The sequence below is a fragment of the Psittacula echo genome, assembly GCF_963264785.1.
Source record: "Psittacula echo genome assembly, chromosome: 2".
NCBI lineage: Eukaryota > Metazoa > Chordata > Aves > Psittaciformes > Psittacidae > Psittacula > Psittacula echo.
Window position 1 is genome coordinate 38,553,677 of NC_137737.1, and position 16,948 is coordinate 38,570,624.

Below are 16,948 nucleotides of genomic sequence, written 5' to 3' on the forward strand. Positions count from 1 at the left end.
TATAGTTATATCAAAACCAAATGCATTTGACTGCTTACTATAGGAAAACATTTTAATACAGTAGAATACTATATTCCTGTGCTCCAGCTTACCTAGCCCTCCTCATTTTCAAATGTTCAGGGCCCCAAATTCAACAGCTATTAGTTCTTCCTTGGATTGCTTCTAAACCAAGCAGGAAACATATTTCTTGCCTTGTTCCTACCCCAATTCCCAAGAGCTGGAAAGCCTGCAAGTCAAACCCATCAATACTTCTGTGAATCATTTCCCACTTCCGCTTTCCAAAACCTGAAATCTCTGTTTGAGGCAATAATGAATGTGTGAGGAATGCCAGTCAGAGCAAACATGAGGACTTTTTCAGGTTGTTTATCCCACAGAAATACCTTTATTTTGACCAGAACCTTTCTGTCAATACCCTCCACTATCTTCTAGCAATACTGGTTTAACACAGGGTTTTAGTCAAGATTCATAAATCGAAGTGGTAGAAATATTATTGTACAGTTTCACTTATTCCCTTCATGACAGTAATGCTAAGAATGGTTCTTTGTGGGAAAAGTTGGCAGAAAACAAGCATTTAAGAATTAGAGTAGATCGACAGGTGGCCTCAGTTGTGTTTAACAGGACATCTCCTACTGCCCCAAGCAGCATGTGTCATGAGTACAGTGGAATAACTGCAAAAGCAGACTCTGATTTATTGCTAGAACCTGAGTCTCCATCTTTTTCGTTCTTTCAAAAATGTTATCTCTGGCAGCGAATGTTATTTTCTCAGCTGAGAGTAAAACTTGTGAGAACTGTTGCCACCTTTCTAGATGCACTAGCCTAAATCATTCCTGGCATCATTTAGCACTTGCACTGTGTACTGTATGTTCAAAATAATATTCTTGTCGCCAGGTATGTGTTTTGCTTTGGTTTTCTTTCCTGTATGAATTTTGAACATCTCTTCATAACTATAGCTGCTACTTCCCTGCTAAAGGGTTTCCCATAAGTTTTCAGATTTTTTAACTCTAATATCCCTAGGTCATCTAGAGCTATCTATCTCTCTTTAGAAGGAAACAGGACAATCTTGCAGACATCTGATTTTACCAGGGTTGAGACTTATAACAAGAACCTCCTTTAAGAGGACAAGCTTCAAGCTATATCTATTGAGCAGCAGAATTTTTTATTTCCTAGACTTACCTAGACTTTTAGCCTCATATTTCAGTTTGAATCCTTGACCCTCATTCCTGCTGTCAGAAACGAAGTGTACAAAGAGCTGATTGTCTGTGGTATACATGGTAGAGACGGGGCTGCTTCCACAAAACCGCCCATTCTCTCTTCCAGACACCAAAGGTGGGGCACCATTATCTAACCCATTCTTCAGCTAGAAGAAGAGAAATCGCTAATGTCACTCAGGCAAACAGCCCTGGGATGTAAACTTTGAGCACATACCATCTTAAAGCTTCCAGCCAGGAGGTGTGTGTGTGAACAATAACCTACTGATTATTTAATGCACAGCAATATAAAAGAGAGAGAGAGAAATAATATCTGTGGTATTTCTCTTTGGTATTCCCACCACCTGACAGCCTGGGCTGCCTTTCTGACAGGGAAATCTACAAGATTCAGTGGCTTTAATAGCTTTGAGTATTTGGTGAGCTAGCCAATAACCTCACCTCTACATAATCTCCAAGGCTGCAGGAAGTATCCTCACTCTTAACCTGGAAAGGCTGTTCGAAATGGACGGCAATAATAAATCCAGAGGTTACCGCTACATGCCAGGAACAATTCAGATTAGGAGCATAGTCTTGAGGGTAGTTGGGGGACGTTATCACACCCCTGCCTGTATGTAAATAGCCTCCGCAACCTTGGAAAAATGAGTTGAAGCAAAGAAAAAAATATTAGCACCAACTATTCCCATATTCATTTAGAGAAAAACCCTGTCTCCTAAAAGGAAGATGTAAATGGGTAAAAGCAAACGTTGAAGCAAGTGCAGGAAGAGTAGAGGGGCATACAGCAATGCATACAATGAATGATTTCCCAAATACAAGCTAGTAGCTTGCAAGATGACACACACCAAACATCCTGACAAGTGAGAGCGAGTTCTCAGAGACTTAACAGACAAGTAAGCAGGCAGCTATGCCAAGGACCTCCCATGGTATGAGCATATTGTTACACCATTGAGTACATTGCTTCTAGCCATGGACCAAACTTCTGTCACCTACTCAGGCTGCCAGCCAGAAAAACTTCCTCTGGCTACCTATTGTAACCCTAGCACCTTCCTTAGAGCCTCAGCCCATTCAGGAAACTGTTACCATTCCTGGGTGCATGTGGGAGGAGTGCCACTGAACTTGCCGACATTCCTGCTGGAACTTACACAGCTTTCTGCATCTCTCTCTGTTTTGTGTCTGTGCTCTGAGTCATTTATTTCTCTCGCTTAGCTGGGCATTATTTCACCCTTCAACTCAGCTGTTACAAACTTACACATACACTTTTCCTACTTCTGAAAAGTGACCGGCCTGGTTGAATCATGCTTTGTTGTATTACGTTGCTGGGAAAATAGCAAATTTTACCTTTGCAGAGTCAGACATTTAGCATACATATTCATGAGATGTGAGTAGTTGGTCTATGTAATTAATCAGATATAGACTGTAGACAGCTGTTAAAAATGCCAGAGTCTTTTCTTTCCTTACCCCATTGTTAGCAGCGTGGCAGACATTTATCTGGGGGAGAAGAAAAACAAATCTTACTTTTCTGATAAGAGGCATTAAACCCAGCTCCAGTAACACTTGCATCTGATGTGAAGTGGATGAACATCGCCTCTCCAGATGATCTTATCGGCCCAGGAGGTTCTCGTCCACACAGAGTAGCCAGCACTGGAGAAAGACTAGTGTCTCCTGAGATCAAAAGAACACATAAATGTTAAAATCAAATCAGTTCATATCTGCCTATTGGTTGCTGTGACTCACGCTTTCAGGCAGGTGCTTTTCAAAATCGTTAACTCCTTCCAGACTGAGAATGTTGTATAGACCACAGGCCACCATGTATTTTGCTAAACTTGGCTAGACTTTGCTACTTTATTTTAACCAGAGAATGTCACAGCACAGAAGAATACTGGTTTAGAGCATGTTCCCACTGCTATCTAGATTGCTTAAGCTCAAGGGATATGAAAATTCCAGGTATTGGGACCTTGGGTATCTATTGCATGTAGTTGGGGCAGGGCAAGATTGGCTTCTTACCATCTCGGATAATAAGTTTGTCATAGTTGCATGAGCTGTGAGATTCTATGTCGAGGGCCAGGATGTTGAACTCCACGGTGGATCCAGGAGCTCTGATAAGCCACACACAGTCAGCAAAATTTCTGTAATTCATGGGCCAGCCCGGTGAGAAAAGGAATGAAGGTGTTTCTTCAGTTGTTACAGCCCCTCCGCATGCACCTGTCACGTACAAGAAGACAAAAATGAAAGCATCCTCTTTTTAAACTGAACACTCCCTCATATCATATGACAGTCCTATAGTTAAACACAATGGGGGTACAGTGAGGATGCGTGTGTAGTCACAGGAATGCATTTCTTCATCTTTAGTTTGGACTGGGAATACAAAACCTGAAAATCCTGAGCTATAAGGATGTTCCTGTGCTACCTGGTGCAGCAATGATGTGACCTATTTTACCACTAGGAATATCTAGGTTGCATATCGGAAAGAAATGGTGCCCATATAACCAGTTATACACCTAGTCTAGTGAAAGGTGTCCTGCCCATAGTCCCTTGCAAGCCAAACCGTTCTATGATTCTATATCACAATGGCCAGTGATTTAAGAATGGTATTGAAGGAGGGATATTTCTTCATGAAAGCATAAAAACTGTTTAGCTGTCATGAAATACCTGTGTAAAGAAAAAAGCCTCTTTAGCAACATGCAAAATTTTTAATCTCTGTAAACCAGTATATCCGAGAGTCCCTATACATTGTTTTAAAAAGCTATTAAGATGCTTAATTAAAAAGTCAATGAAAGCTTTCCCCTTCCCCAAAAGAAAAGGGCTTTCTTTTGCGGGGATGTTGGTTTGGAGTTTAAGTAAAGCTCAGAATATCACTGGCTGTATCACTTTTAACCATGTAACCAACTGAAAACCCACCTTGAGCAATGGTGCGTGTAACAGCAGAAGCATCCACTGCATACCACTCCAAAAGAAAGCCTTTTCCAGTCACAGACGAATCTGACTGGAACTGGATTGTCATTGAACTGCCAGAGGATGCAAAAGAAGCAGGATCTGCACCACAGTATGTTGCAATAGGAGGATAATGGATGGTGGGCCCATCATAAACCTGCAGAAAGGACAACAATGCCATTCTTCACACAGGCAGATTTTAAACCAACCCAAACTCAGCAAGTTTCCAAGGAGAAAATTACTCTCTTTAGATGACTGGGGATCATTCAGCAAATTCCAGTTAGAGAGAAACCTCTCAGAACAAAAGGAACAAAATCTCCTTTCCATTATATACTATTGTTAATTGTGATGCTTTCAAAGAGGCAGAATCTTAATGAAAGCCGCCAAATTCAGCTCATTCCTCATTACAGAGCTGCTCTTTGGGGACATGGACTGGCCTCCCACGTTAAAAAAGTCCACTGATACTAACTTGTTCCTTGCTAAGGAAAAAACAATATGATTTCCAGGAAAAAAAAAAAAAAAGGCATTGCTTTTGGGTTTTGGTTATTTTTTGGGTTGGGGTTTTGGGTTTTTTTTCCTTCCCTGATGAACACATATTTTAATTTTTATAAGTTAAATATGCAATAATTATTTTTTTTTAAAATTTGATTAATTTATAAGCCAAAATCTTGGCTGGTTAAAAGATAATTCCCTTTTGCCACCTTTCAAGCCTATTTGTGCTCTTGGTCTCTTCCCCCTGTTAAAAACTGACCAGTAGAGAAAGCTAGGAAATGTTAAATAAACATTCTTATTACATTGAAGATCTCATCCTTGAGTCAGGATAAAGGCCAGGCTGATTGACACTCACTGAATGTCTAGCTGATTTTGCTTTCAGAGGGACAGACACAGAAAGGCAGGCTGAGTTAGAAGAAAGAAGATGCTGTTAAAACCCGACATAAGATGAAGGAGAGTTATATTTCCTTTTTGATCAAATTTGGATATCAGTGAATGAATAAGGAATTGACTATACTGAATATACTGAACTAGTATTAACTAGTGAATCAGCTGGTAAATAAAAAAAAAAAAAAAGAAAGAGAAGAAGATATTTACCTTATTTAACTAAGTATTTATGTTTAGCTAAATTCAAAACCAACTTGTTGCCTCCATTGTTCCATTTTGCTTAGCACCACATGTGCTGTATTTTTTAGCCTGATAAAAAAAGCTAGACTGTATTACAGAAGGGTACAGAAAAACAACCAAAGAGGTACTTTCCTATGGCAAACAGCAAATTACTCATGTAGAGAGCAAAGAAGGTGCAAGTAAAGGATTGTTCCTTGTAGGATTTTAAAAGAAACTTATTTTTAAAGGCACTGAGATGTTATTATCACTGTTGTCCTCAACTGGACCAGCACAGAGCAAAGTTCAATCTGGTATCTGACCTGAAATTCTTTGATTTGAATATTCAGGATTGTACCATCGTGGACTTATTTTGAATAAGTTTCAAACTTACAGATTGGAAATATCTCTTAGGGAGATAAAGGGTATTTGACCCTTCCTATAGCTAATAATTATTGAAAAGATGACACAGCAAAAGCAGTAAACCACACCAGATCCTTGGGAATTCTTCCATTCTTCTCATAGGTTTCTCTATCCATTATTTTTATCGAAGCTAATTGAAATAATATAACTTCTCACAATGAAATCACCTTTAGCTTGTCATACTGGCATCTGCCATGATTTTCAATGTCCATCTGCAGGATATGGCCATGGATAACTTGTGAATCATTAACACTTATTCTCCACTGGTAATTAGAATTGTGAGGGTAACTTCTGGGCCACTGTGGTGAAGCTATTTGTCCACTGTTTCCCACAATGTCATTTTCATACACTGAAAAACAAGAAAGAGACACCTAATGCTTCTAATTCACATGGATCAAAAGAAGCACCAGGGCCCAGCCTGGAATACATCTTCCATTTTGGCTGATCTGACTTAATTTACTTAGGATTAGACAGCACTGTGAGTCATAGACTTGTGTTTCAGACAGTCCTAGGAGGCATCTAATTATTATATCTAATAATAATTATATCTAATAATAATTATCTAATAATATCTAATTATTTTCTTGTTATTAGGCTGTGGATATTTAGCTTCTGCAGTCTGCTCATGCAGCAAGTCAGACTGATGTTTGCAATGATCCCTTGAAATTTTGTATCATCTATGAACTGGCATCATTTCCTTTTCTTCTAATTCTGCTGCCTGATTGATGGCATCTAGATCCAAACTGGAAAACACACTTGAAAGAAAATCGAGTTGTACTTCAAAAGCAAAATGAAACACTGGGAACTAAGTGTTTTTTTTCTTAATTTGTCAATTGCCTAAGAAATGGAAACATAAAAATTAAATATCATTCCTCACTCACAGGTAGCAAAGACATATGGTGGGATACTTTTAACTCTAACAGGCTACTGGTAAACTAGGGATGCCGTAGAAGTTTTTAGTATACAACTCTTTTTTGTGTCTTCACAGCCCAATATTGCTGAAGGAAGAATCTGAAAACCAGGGGATAAACCGTTAGAAAGCAGTCAATGAAATAGAGGACATTTTATGGAATCCATGGAACTTTCTGCTTTTGGAAAGGAAATACGATTAATCTGAATAAATATTGTCTGTTACGACAATTTAAAAAGATAGAACGTCACACTGGTTATGGTATACTTAACATACATGCATGTGAGTTCTGATCTTACGTGTTTTAGATCACCCCTTTACATTCAGCAGACATTTCGCAGAATATTTTTTAGGTGAATTTACAGCGTTACTGACATCCACAAACATTATCTAATAGATTTTACAGGGCCAAATGATCACTTTTTTAAATTGTTTCAGAAGCGTTACAACAGAATAGTTTTCCGTTAAATAACATTTACTTACAGTGAGAGAAAGCGGCCCTGAAGCCAGTGTCAGTGCCTGAGTTGTCCGAGACAAATTTGACCCACAGGACGTGTCCAACAACAGACGTATAATTCGAAGGCAAGGAGCTCCCACAGAATCGTCCTACCAGCCTGCCTGTATCATTCCCTTCACGAATCTCCAGATAATCTTTGGTGCAGCCACTACTATCTTCCACCTGAAATGCTCTGTTTCAAGAGCAGTAGAAGAACATTAGCAGGCATACAACTGTCACATGCCTCAGAGTTTACCCTACCAAGCCGCTAATTCCCCTGAAGCTGATATCCTGCTGCAACAGTTAAGACGGCAGCAGCAAACCCCTCCAGTACAGGGAAGTCACTCTCATCACCTGGCAGTACTGCAGATACAGGGCTCTCTCTTTTCTAGCCCCTTATTTTATAACAGCTTCAGTCTGTAAAGTTATAATTTTTAAAGAATTCTCAAACCCTCATAATATTTCTTGGTTTTCCAACAACACCCATGAAACACAGGAAGTCTCTGATACATAAACCAGATTTTTAATATAAGCCCAGGTCAGACTATTTACTGGGTGCACATCTGGGTGCAGAGAATACTTTCACAGCCTTACAAATCAGTCTGCAGCCCCTTCATATGTGTGTTATTTCAGTACACTCTCTGGTGAGAAAACAATTGCCAAAAGCCTAGATTAATTTCTAGTTAATACCTCAGAGCTCAGAAATCCCTTAGCGGTTTCTCCAGATCTGTGAAATATTACTGTTTCTTTGGCCTCTCTGAGTATCGCATAGCTGGATGTGCAAAATTGTAACAGTGATTGCTATGAACTCTTCTAAACCAATTTTTACCTTAGAAAAGGAACAGGATTTAGTAATCAAATTATAAATGTGTAGTTATTACACTAAGCTGAATGATAAATATATTCTAAAAATCATGATCTGTTATTCTAGGTGAAGTGCTTTGATCCAATCCAACGTACTTTTCAGAAGAAGGCTATGAACATACAGTAAAGATTCCAGACAGTATCTCCTCTAACCCATGCCCCAAATATTTGTGCTTTCTAATTTTCTGGTAACAGCTCCTCCCCTCCAGTCCTGAATATAGCCGTATGTGTTCAGCATACACATGCTGTGAAATGGTTCCAACCACTCATCTGGATATCCTTCAGACTAATTTAAAGCTAACCCTCAAATTGCAAGACAGGCATTTCTGTTCAGACTGAGCTGAAGAAAATGAATGCATTGTACCAACAACTTTATAAGCTCCTAATATTAAATTAAATAAAATAAATATTGCTCTCTAACACAATTACTCCATGCTTTCTCATGTTTTCAGCTTGCCTTTCAGCTATGTGTAACTGAAGAAAAAGAGTTTGCATTTACTCAATGTCACTTTATATAACGGAGTACATGTTCCACTGAGTTTCTGCCTCACACTAGATTTCTGTTTTGGTTCTGAAAAGCAGTTATTCATTATTTTGTAGCAAATATCTTGGAAAATGCTTTCAGGCTGTAGAACTTTTTCTCTGCTTCAGTGAGTAAAAGGAGGAACAGAATGTCCTTTTTATTGCGTTAGTGAATCAGTCCATACCTCACAAATTGCACCTTACGCAGTCAGCATGTTACTGGGCAAATTTTCCTTTTGTTCTGATTAACTGTAAATGCAGGTTTCAGAATTGACTTTTCTTTTCCTGCTCATTCTTGATTAGCTGACTGCAAAGGGTCACTGCTCTCCTTCTTGGTAGCAGCCACTGTTAGATGCCCGGAAACAGAGAGGCTCAGAAATCCACATCACGGGTAAAGAACAACTTAAAGACCCTGCTAAATGACTCCACATTGTTCTGTGAATCACGTGTAACTTTCCTGTAAGTCTTCAAAGGAAAGTTACTTGGCTGAAGGGAAAACAAAATTCCTTCAGATACTCTCCTGGCCCCTCTTGTACCTCCACTGCTGTAATTGCTGGAGAAGTTTTGAAGAGTTTCATATAAATTTTAACCCTAGAATCTGTGGAGTATCTTGGTCCTCTATATTACTCAGCTATATAATAAATACTACAATGAATTCAGTAGTTAGGGAAGCAGTAGGAATTTTCTTTTCTTTACAAAGGCAGAGAAATGCTAAATTTCCTCTTGTTTAGAAGTGAGTGAGAACCGGCTTCTTCAGCATCCCGTGTTGCTCAAACAATAAACCGTCTTAAATAGACGGTTATTATTAATAATAATGCTGTATATGTCTTAGTATAAGCAATGACTAACATAGGAAAACACCGATTGCAAGCTGCCACTAACCACTGCTGTGTTCTCTTTCCAAGTTACTCTAAAAACATGTTCCAGCTTTATCATCTGGTAATCACATTTCCTAACAAACATAGAGCATTCTTCCTTCAGGTCTGTTAAAGGGCTGAATAATAACCCCTGGCAATGCCTTTACATGAAGGACAGCTGGAGCCGGTTGCCAGGGGAGCTGAGAATCGTCCAGACACACTCGGTGTTGAGTGGATATGGTTCGGGATAGCCAGGGCTGTTGAAAGCTCCTCTGTCCATGTGCAAAGCACCCCCGCAGGCTGCAAGAAGAAGGAGACAGCAGAGGCTTGAGAAGGATGACATAAAAAAAACTACCTTGGAGAACCAGAGCATTTGCTAATCAAGAAAGCATTTCTCTTTGTCTTCTTGTTCTTTAGCTTGTTGATATGCTTGCTGAGACCTTGGCCAAAAAGAGGAAGGGCAATAGAGGATTTTCAAAAAGGGTATGTCAGAGAGACAAAGAGATACAGGATCTGTTCTTTTCCTTAAAAGTCAGAGGCATAATGTAGCAACATCTGTCATGTGGACTTACATGATGACGACGCAGCATAGGTGGCATGGAAACCCCTGGCAGCACTGTTGTCGTTGTTGGAGATGAAGTTCACCACCAAAGCATTACCAAAAGAAGTGACAGGATGTGGTATAGTACTGCCACAGTAACGGCCTGAAAGAGAACAAGCCAGAGGGGAAAAAAAAGTGTTCAGCATGTAATTACTATTGCTAATTTAACAATGACTGACAGCAATCATGAGTAACTTTTGTTGTGTACAACTGCCACTGTCAATATAATCTACATAAAAAATGAAATACTCCATTTCATTTACACAGAACTCAAGTCTGGTGGCAATTTTTGTTAACAGATGAAGGACCTCCTGCACTCCAGGCACCCTGGTCACTGGCTATTCTGTTACTGAGCTCCTTTATGGTCACTCTATCCAGAAATTACAGTCTAATTGAAAATTAAAATAAAATCCTATCAAATGTATCTGGCAATAGTTTCCGTTTCATTCACTGGGTTCTGATTAAAAAAAACCAACAAAACCCAAGCAACAAATAACAGACCAGTTCTCCTGTAACGGATTGTAACATGGGGATTAAGAATATGAGTTGTGATCTAGCAGAAAGGCATCTGACAGAAAAAGAAAGACAGCAGCTAGTATTCTGGTCCTCTTGCCAAGTCAAAGCCAAAGGCAGGAGACCAAAACCCAATTTTGCTCTTAGTTACAAGCCATTCAGATTGAGTGCAGCCTGACTCCTGACAAAGGACCATATATAGAAGTAGAGTAATGAAAAGCATACTCAAGTCACAGATACTCCAAATTTCACAGGATGGAATTTGAGGCAACCTCAGGGATGTGAGGGGAGTCAGGACCACCTTGCGGTCAGGGCTCTCTCAAGGCTTCCTAGCAGTATAAGCACTGAATTTTGCTGCTCCAGACTCCTCCTGCCACTTGGAGGTGATGCCTCTGTACAGCTGTGTCAGGAGAAAGCTGTAGAAAACTCAGGAACAAGCAGAAAATCAGACTTTGCAGGGTCTGAGGAAAATACATTTTCTGTTTCCAGAAATCTGCAGCTTTCTTTACCTGCATTTACTGTGAGCTGAACTTATGAGTATGGGTTACATTATGGTTTTATACAGTTATTTGGGAATTCAGTTTAAACTCAGTTGCTTGGTTCCAAGTATTGTTCAGCTGAGTAGGAAGGAAAAGGCAGCTGGAGTCAACCCTAAACTACAGGCTAGTAGGAATACAGTCAGAACATGTGAGGACTGTGCTATTCATAATGAAGACTTATCCTTCATTCCCAGTCTCCTGATAAAGGAGCTTCCTTTATCAGAGAAAATCCATGAAGCAGGAGGACACTCACAGAAGACCTTCTCCTGCTCACCTTGGGTGTAGTTCTATATATAAATAAACAAGACAAAGGTACAATACCTTGAAGAGGAGCCTCGTAGTTATTCCCATCCAAAATTTCCACAAAATCCATTGTGCAGTTTTGTCTATTGCTTTCAATATCAAGGTCAGTGAATGAGAGTGTGATGTGGCTGACTGGCAACAGCAAAGAGTAAAAACTTAAACAGAAGTTTGGCATTTCACAGAGAAATTCTTACATGCAAACAAACAAAATAGTTTATTCCCTGGTACATGGAATGAATCTGATGGAAGTACATTAATCCTTACTGAAAAGGTCCTAGTAAATCTCTTCCTATTTCAGTGCTTTCTAGTACAATTGACATTAGAAGCATAGGATTTAACACATACACATGAATCTAAGTTTCCCGGTATCTAAACAGGTTCGTTATGTACTGAAAATGTCAGCAAACACAACATGGAAAAATCTACACACATTCAGAAACAAAACTTCTTTCTACATATCCGTGACCTTCTGTCCCTTTGCGATCTATACCATAGATTCAGACAAAATGTGAATTGACACTGCCCTGCTCCAGGCTTAGAAAGAGCTGGTTCTTTCATCGTTTTGTAACATTCCAAATGCATCAATTGGACTGGTTAAAGGATCATTAACGATCCTCAGCTACATTTGTACAGAATTGGATTTTCCACACCCTTGGACAGCAGGCTACGTCCTGGAAAAGAGGATTTCTGACTCAGCGTAATTTTGACTCTCGTGTTGCTCTTGCTTGTCTGATATGAACAAAGGCGAAGTCACAGCTGGACAAAGACAGGCTGTCCTCAATGCCAGTCTATGACAGTAGTTACATCTGGCCTTGGAGCTCCTATGCAGTTCAAGAGGGTCAGAAAGTCTCATGCTTTAGAAGATAACTAAATTTTTTTCCCACATTGGCCAAGCGTGGATTTGACACAAATATTTTGCTTCTCCTGCGCTGCAATTAATTAGCTAGAACAAAATGAAGTGACAGAAATGGATCCAGGGGCTGCATTCAGCTGCCTAGTCTGCCTTTTTGGCACTTCTTTGTGTCCTATCAGGTCAATCAATTACAGCTATCAACGCAGGTCCTCAGGATACAAAGCTAAAAGGATAAACACAGCGGGTGGCAGAGAGCAGGAGACTTGCTGGCCTTCTCCGTAAAAGCAGCGCAGAACTCTGCGGTGGTTTGTCATTGGCTAAATCTATTGTATATGGTTGTGTAATGTACGTACGGCATGTATGCATGTATGTACGTACGTATGTAATGCTGTGTGACTGGCATGTGGTATGTAGTGGTCCTGGCAGTAAGTGGAGGAAGCCATTCACATACACAGGCTGCTACTTATAAAGCATTTTTCTGGTCATACTGATTTAATTCGGGAGACAGCAGTTATGTACGAGTTTTCTACCTGAACCCAGGAAAAGAGTGTCTTTAAAAATAAACGTTGTGTAGGTGAGCAAGAGCTTTGTTGATGTCCTTTTCATGTATTTGTATAAGAAACTATGCTAAAAAAGAAAAAAGTATTGTCTATCTCTTGATTTTTGTGTTGGTGCTTTCTTTGGCAAATTGATTTCATTATGCAACTTCTCAAAATAAACTTATAAATGTGGCTGGAACACTCTATGTTCTTAACAACAATGGCTAAATATCAGATCTACAACTGAAGTTCAGTAGTTGCTATTTAAAATAAATGTTTATTTTTAATTATGTTACCAGGATATTATTACCCAACTATAAATATTTTTTAGGACTCTTATACAAAGTTAAGGTAATACTGGGTATTAAAGGTAGTAGCAGTATCTGACAGAAAATACCTGGTGCTTTATGATCAATCATAAATCTGTGTAAAAATTGACAGGAACATCTGAGAGGGTATCTGTGCAGATAAGATCAGTTTGTTTATTTTTTATTTGTACTTGAAATTGAAATTCCTCTGTACCTTTTCTCATTAGTTAACTGGGTTTGGGGGATTTTTTTTGTTCTCTTTTTGTTGTCGTCGTTGGGGTTTTTTTGTAGTTGTTATGTTAACAGCATAGATTTGATCTAACACAACTCTAGCTTGAGAAATCCAGACCAAAATAAGGTCAGCTAAATACGAGTTCTATCATTATATATAAATCTCTTACTTAGATTTTCTCACAGACAAGTCCAACTTCACATAGTATTCAACACCTCATTTATAATTGCAACACTTGAGTCACAATAAATCAGCTAAGATGACAAGAGTTGTAAACTGTTTTCTTCACTATGCACTAAATCTTTTACAGTAAAATCTGATTTAGGGCAGATTAGGAGAGCTACACTCTCCAACTACCAGGATGCAGAACTTCCTAGAGGAATAAAGGAGGACTTTATATTGTTATTACAGTAAAAATGGTGAGGATGTTAGTCATCCCAGCTAACTATAAAAGATGTTTTTACTTACATGGTTCCTGAGCCTGAATAATCCAGCTGCAGTTCTGATTTTTTGGGTATTTGACAGGATACAGAGGAGAGGAAATTGCTCCCCCAACTGAATCTGACTCTATGAAACTTCCGCATGCTTTAGAACAAAACACATACACACAGAGAGATATTTATGTATGATACACACATATCTTAGATTCTGTAATGAAGATGAATGCATAAAATGTAACATGCTAAATCAATGTGAAATGAGGATCAAATTCATGATAGTAATTTATCAGAAGAGACTTGAGGACTAGCTCAATGACCCACCAGCACTGGGTGTATGTTCTTAACCTGGATCCACAGACCATGCTACACCTGGCTGATCATGTGAGAGAAGCCAGAGTGACCTGGGAACAGACCTCATCTTTATCAGCTCCTTATAGCCCAGAAGAGCAATCTTGGGACCATAATAACTTGGCTGTAATACACTCGTATACCCATTTCTTTGATCATTTGCCTATGTTGGCAACTAAAAAGAAAAAAAATCATAAGAAACTCTTCAGAGCATTCCAAACTCCAGAACATTCCAGTGCCCGAGGATGGCATCACATTGCATTGGCATGATCCTCTTGTGAGCTGCTTCAACAAAACTGCAATTGTGTGAAATGTTACACATGTGCAAGAGCTTGGCTGACTGCATAACTTTTGCTAGCAGTGCTGAGTGCTGCCATGCCTCATTTCTTACCATACTGACTCATCATAACCCTCCCCCCATCTGAGTTTAACACACAGCTGCTTTAAACAGCAAGGAGGGGAATTAGGTACCAAAGACAGATTCGTTTATCCTGCTGTGCTGCCTAAAACATCCAGCAGGAGATAAGACTTACAGGGTTTTCTCAGGAAAAGGAAAGCTGGGTTGCATACATCCTAGCCAGGAAGGAAGAACTTGCTCACCAGGCATGTTTTGTGCAGGGCCTAATCCAGTAAATGTGCTCTGAGAACATTTAAGAAGTTAAGCTCTCATAGTTGTTAGTCAGAAATTCCCAGTTAAAAACCTTAACTAATACTTCAATAACTGTGGTTCCTGAGGTTTTCGCTGATGCAAATTTCTGATTTCTTTATTCCAATTTTTGCACAATATTTTCAAAGAAAAAAGCGTTTCTGGGAAAAGTACTAGTTTATAGTGAAAAGAATCCTAAAAAATGAGAGAAAGAGATTGTCTCTGCAAAATCTAAGTGGCTGTATCTTAGGGGAAAAGTGCTTCCGAAGTTATTGTGGAAAAAAAAATGGAAAAATCTCTAATCATCAAATCATATGTAATTTCATGAGAAATTCTGCCCAGTTGGTAAAATACAATAAAAATAAAAAACCAATACAAATTGGATAGTTGATACTTTGCACAGCTTGCAGGCTGGAATTCATGGACTTCATCAACAGCACCACACAGAATTCTTTTATAGCTCTTCAGATTCATGCGCATGGATGGACATATAAAATGTTATTTTGTCACTAGGTCCGTGGAAGCTGCCAGCTGCACATTTGTCTCAGGACAGTTATGGGTAGCTTACCCTCTAGGGAGTATTAAAAAGGGGCAGCTGACCTGTGCTAGGTGCCTTGCTATAAGAAGTACATTTTTTCCCCAGTCAAAGAATCTAAGATGATCCTTAGATTTTAAATTCCTTAATCTGCAATTTGGAAAAATTCAGTCCTGTTTAAGATACACACTGGCAGGCAGTATGCATAGAAACAACACCTCACGTTATCAGCTGTGTTAAAAGATTGTGACTAATACAAGCAAACTGGTGAGTAGACAAATACGTGTTAATGGAAATGACAAAATTACCTTCAGTGAAGCGGGCACTGAAGCCCCTGTGCTGGATGGTTGCATCAGAGTGCATCCAGATGTACATCAGGTTCTTGGAGGATGTGATAGGAGGAGGAAGCTGAGTTCCACAGAGTTTTCTAAGAAGTGGTGCTTCACTGCTGGGACCATCAAATACCTGTTATGAAAAGAATAAATGAAGTGTTTGGTTTCAACAGGAGTATTGAGACAACTTTTATTTCTTTCTCTCTCTTTTGTTTTTACATTTTGATCCTGATGCAGCTCTGGCATGGGCAGTGCAAACAAACTGTACATTGCCTATCTTAAGTCTGTGGCTATTTCAAAAAAATACGTGTATTGCGGGCTGAAGCTACTGTAGCCTTTGTGACAAAAATGCACCAGGTAACCATCTTCCTGTGTGTACCTGATACGAAAGCAACTCTCCTTTAACAAACCAGATATCCCCGTACGTTTATTGTTTTCTGTCAATGGCTAACATGAGTTCGCATGTAGCTTTTATTCAGTTAAACCCTGCACCTTGCATCAGTAAAGACCACTAAATTGCTCCTAACATGCAACTAGTGCATCGGTGGAAACCATGAAAAGAAGACACCAGGACTATGGTTTAAAGATACATGCACCCAGCATCCAGGATCAGAGTCCATGTATCTGTGCTTTACTATAGCTTTAGGGTGCTGAATTACACACATACCCATGAAGTGTTATTTAAGCAGAGGGTAAAGTTAAACAAACAAACAAAAAAAGTGAGAAAGAAAGCAGAGGTGTTTGCAAAACTTCACTTTTAATTTTACCACAAATGCCTTCCTTCGCTTTCCCCCCACCCCCTACAGCTGATAATTTTATTTCCTTCCTCTCTGTTTCACAACCAAAAGAAGAAGGAAAGTGAAGTTAAAACCAGTGAGTTTCTAGCTTAAGCGACATCAAAATTATAATAACAGAAACCACAGAGAGGGAAAACCAGCACATCCCAGAGTCTCCCACCAATCTTCCTTAGCACTCCAGCAAACAAGACTTGTTGCTGTATGTTTGGAGCCATGGGCCAGTCTCAGAGCTCTTGTGCCTGATTGCAGAAGTGATGAGCACTGGAGCCATCAGCACAGTTGCATGAGCCACAGAGGAAGAGCCTTTGGGCTACTGGGCAGCAACAACAGTTGAATTAAGTTCCTGTTGCAGCATTAACGCCCTACATTACCATAGGCATGTAATTTAATATAATCTGTGACTCAGCTACCTATAACAAATTGGAGGAGAATATGGATAAAAATATGAATAAAAATATGGGTAGGAGGACTGGAAGATATTCAGGTGCTAGGATGTTAAAAGCTGTCTCAAAGCCTGCTTTGAGCAAAATAATGTCTTTGGTTTAGAAGAAATGTACTTCTTATTGAGATTGTCTTCTTTTACTTCAAAATGCCTCAAATTCCAGCAGTGCAGTACCAATAAATTAAAGATTTCTAATTAAAACTGTATAATGCAGAGC

At 39.3% G+C, this 16,948-nt stretch overlaps 1 protein-coding gene across 1 annotated transcript in view; it reads right to left on the bottom strand.

Moving 5' to 3' along the window:
* CUBN (cubilin) overlaps positions 1–16,948 on the bottom strand; it is a gene marked incomplete at its 5' end in the record, with an annotated part of 147,061 nt that overhangs the window by 48,583 nt on the left and 81,530 nt on the right. Inside the window, 12 exons of the mRNA XM_080609617.1 lie at positions 1,174–1,357; positions 1,647–1,837; positions 2,721–2,867; positions 3,210–3,407; positions 4,104–4,293; positions 5,822–6,003; positions 7,048–7,253; positions 9,471–9,603; positions 9,876–10,007; positions 11,278–11,391; positions 13,660–13,776; positions 15,469–15,625. Coding sequence (XP_080465743.1) covers positions 1,174–1,357; positions 1,647–1,837; positions 2,721–2,867; positions 3,210–3,407; positions 4,104–4,293; positions 5,822–6,003; positions 7,048–7,253; positions 9,471–9,603; positions 9,876–10,007; positions 11,278–11,391; positions 13,660–13,776; positions 15,469–15,625 — 1,951 coding nt within the window. The remainder of the gene's footprint in view (positions 1–1,173; positions 1,358–1,646; positions 1,838–2,720; positions 2,868–3,209; positions 3,408–4,103; positions 4,294–5,821; positions 6,004–7,047; positions 7,254–9,470; positions 9,604–9,875; positions 10,008–11,277; positions 11,392–13,659; positions 13,777–15,468; positions 15,626–16,948) is intronic.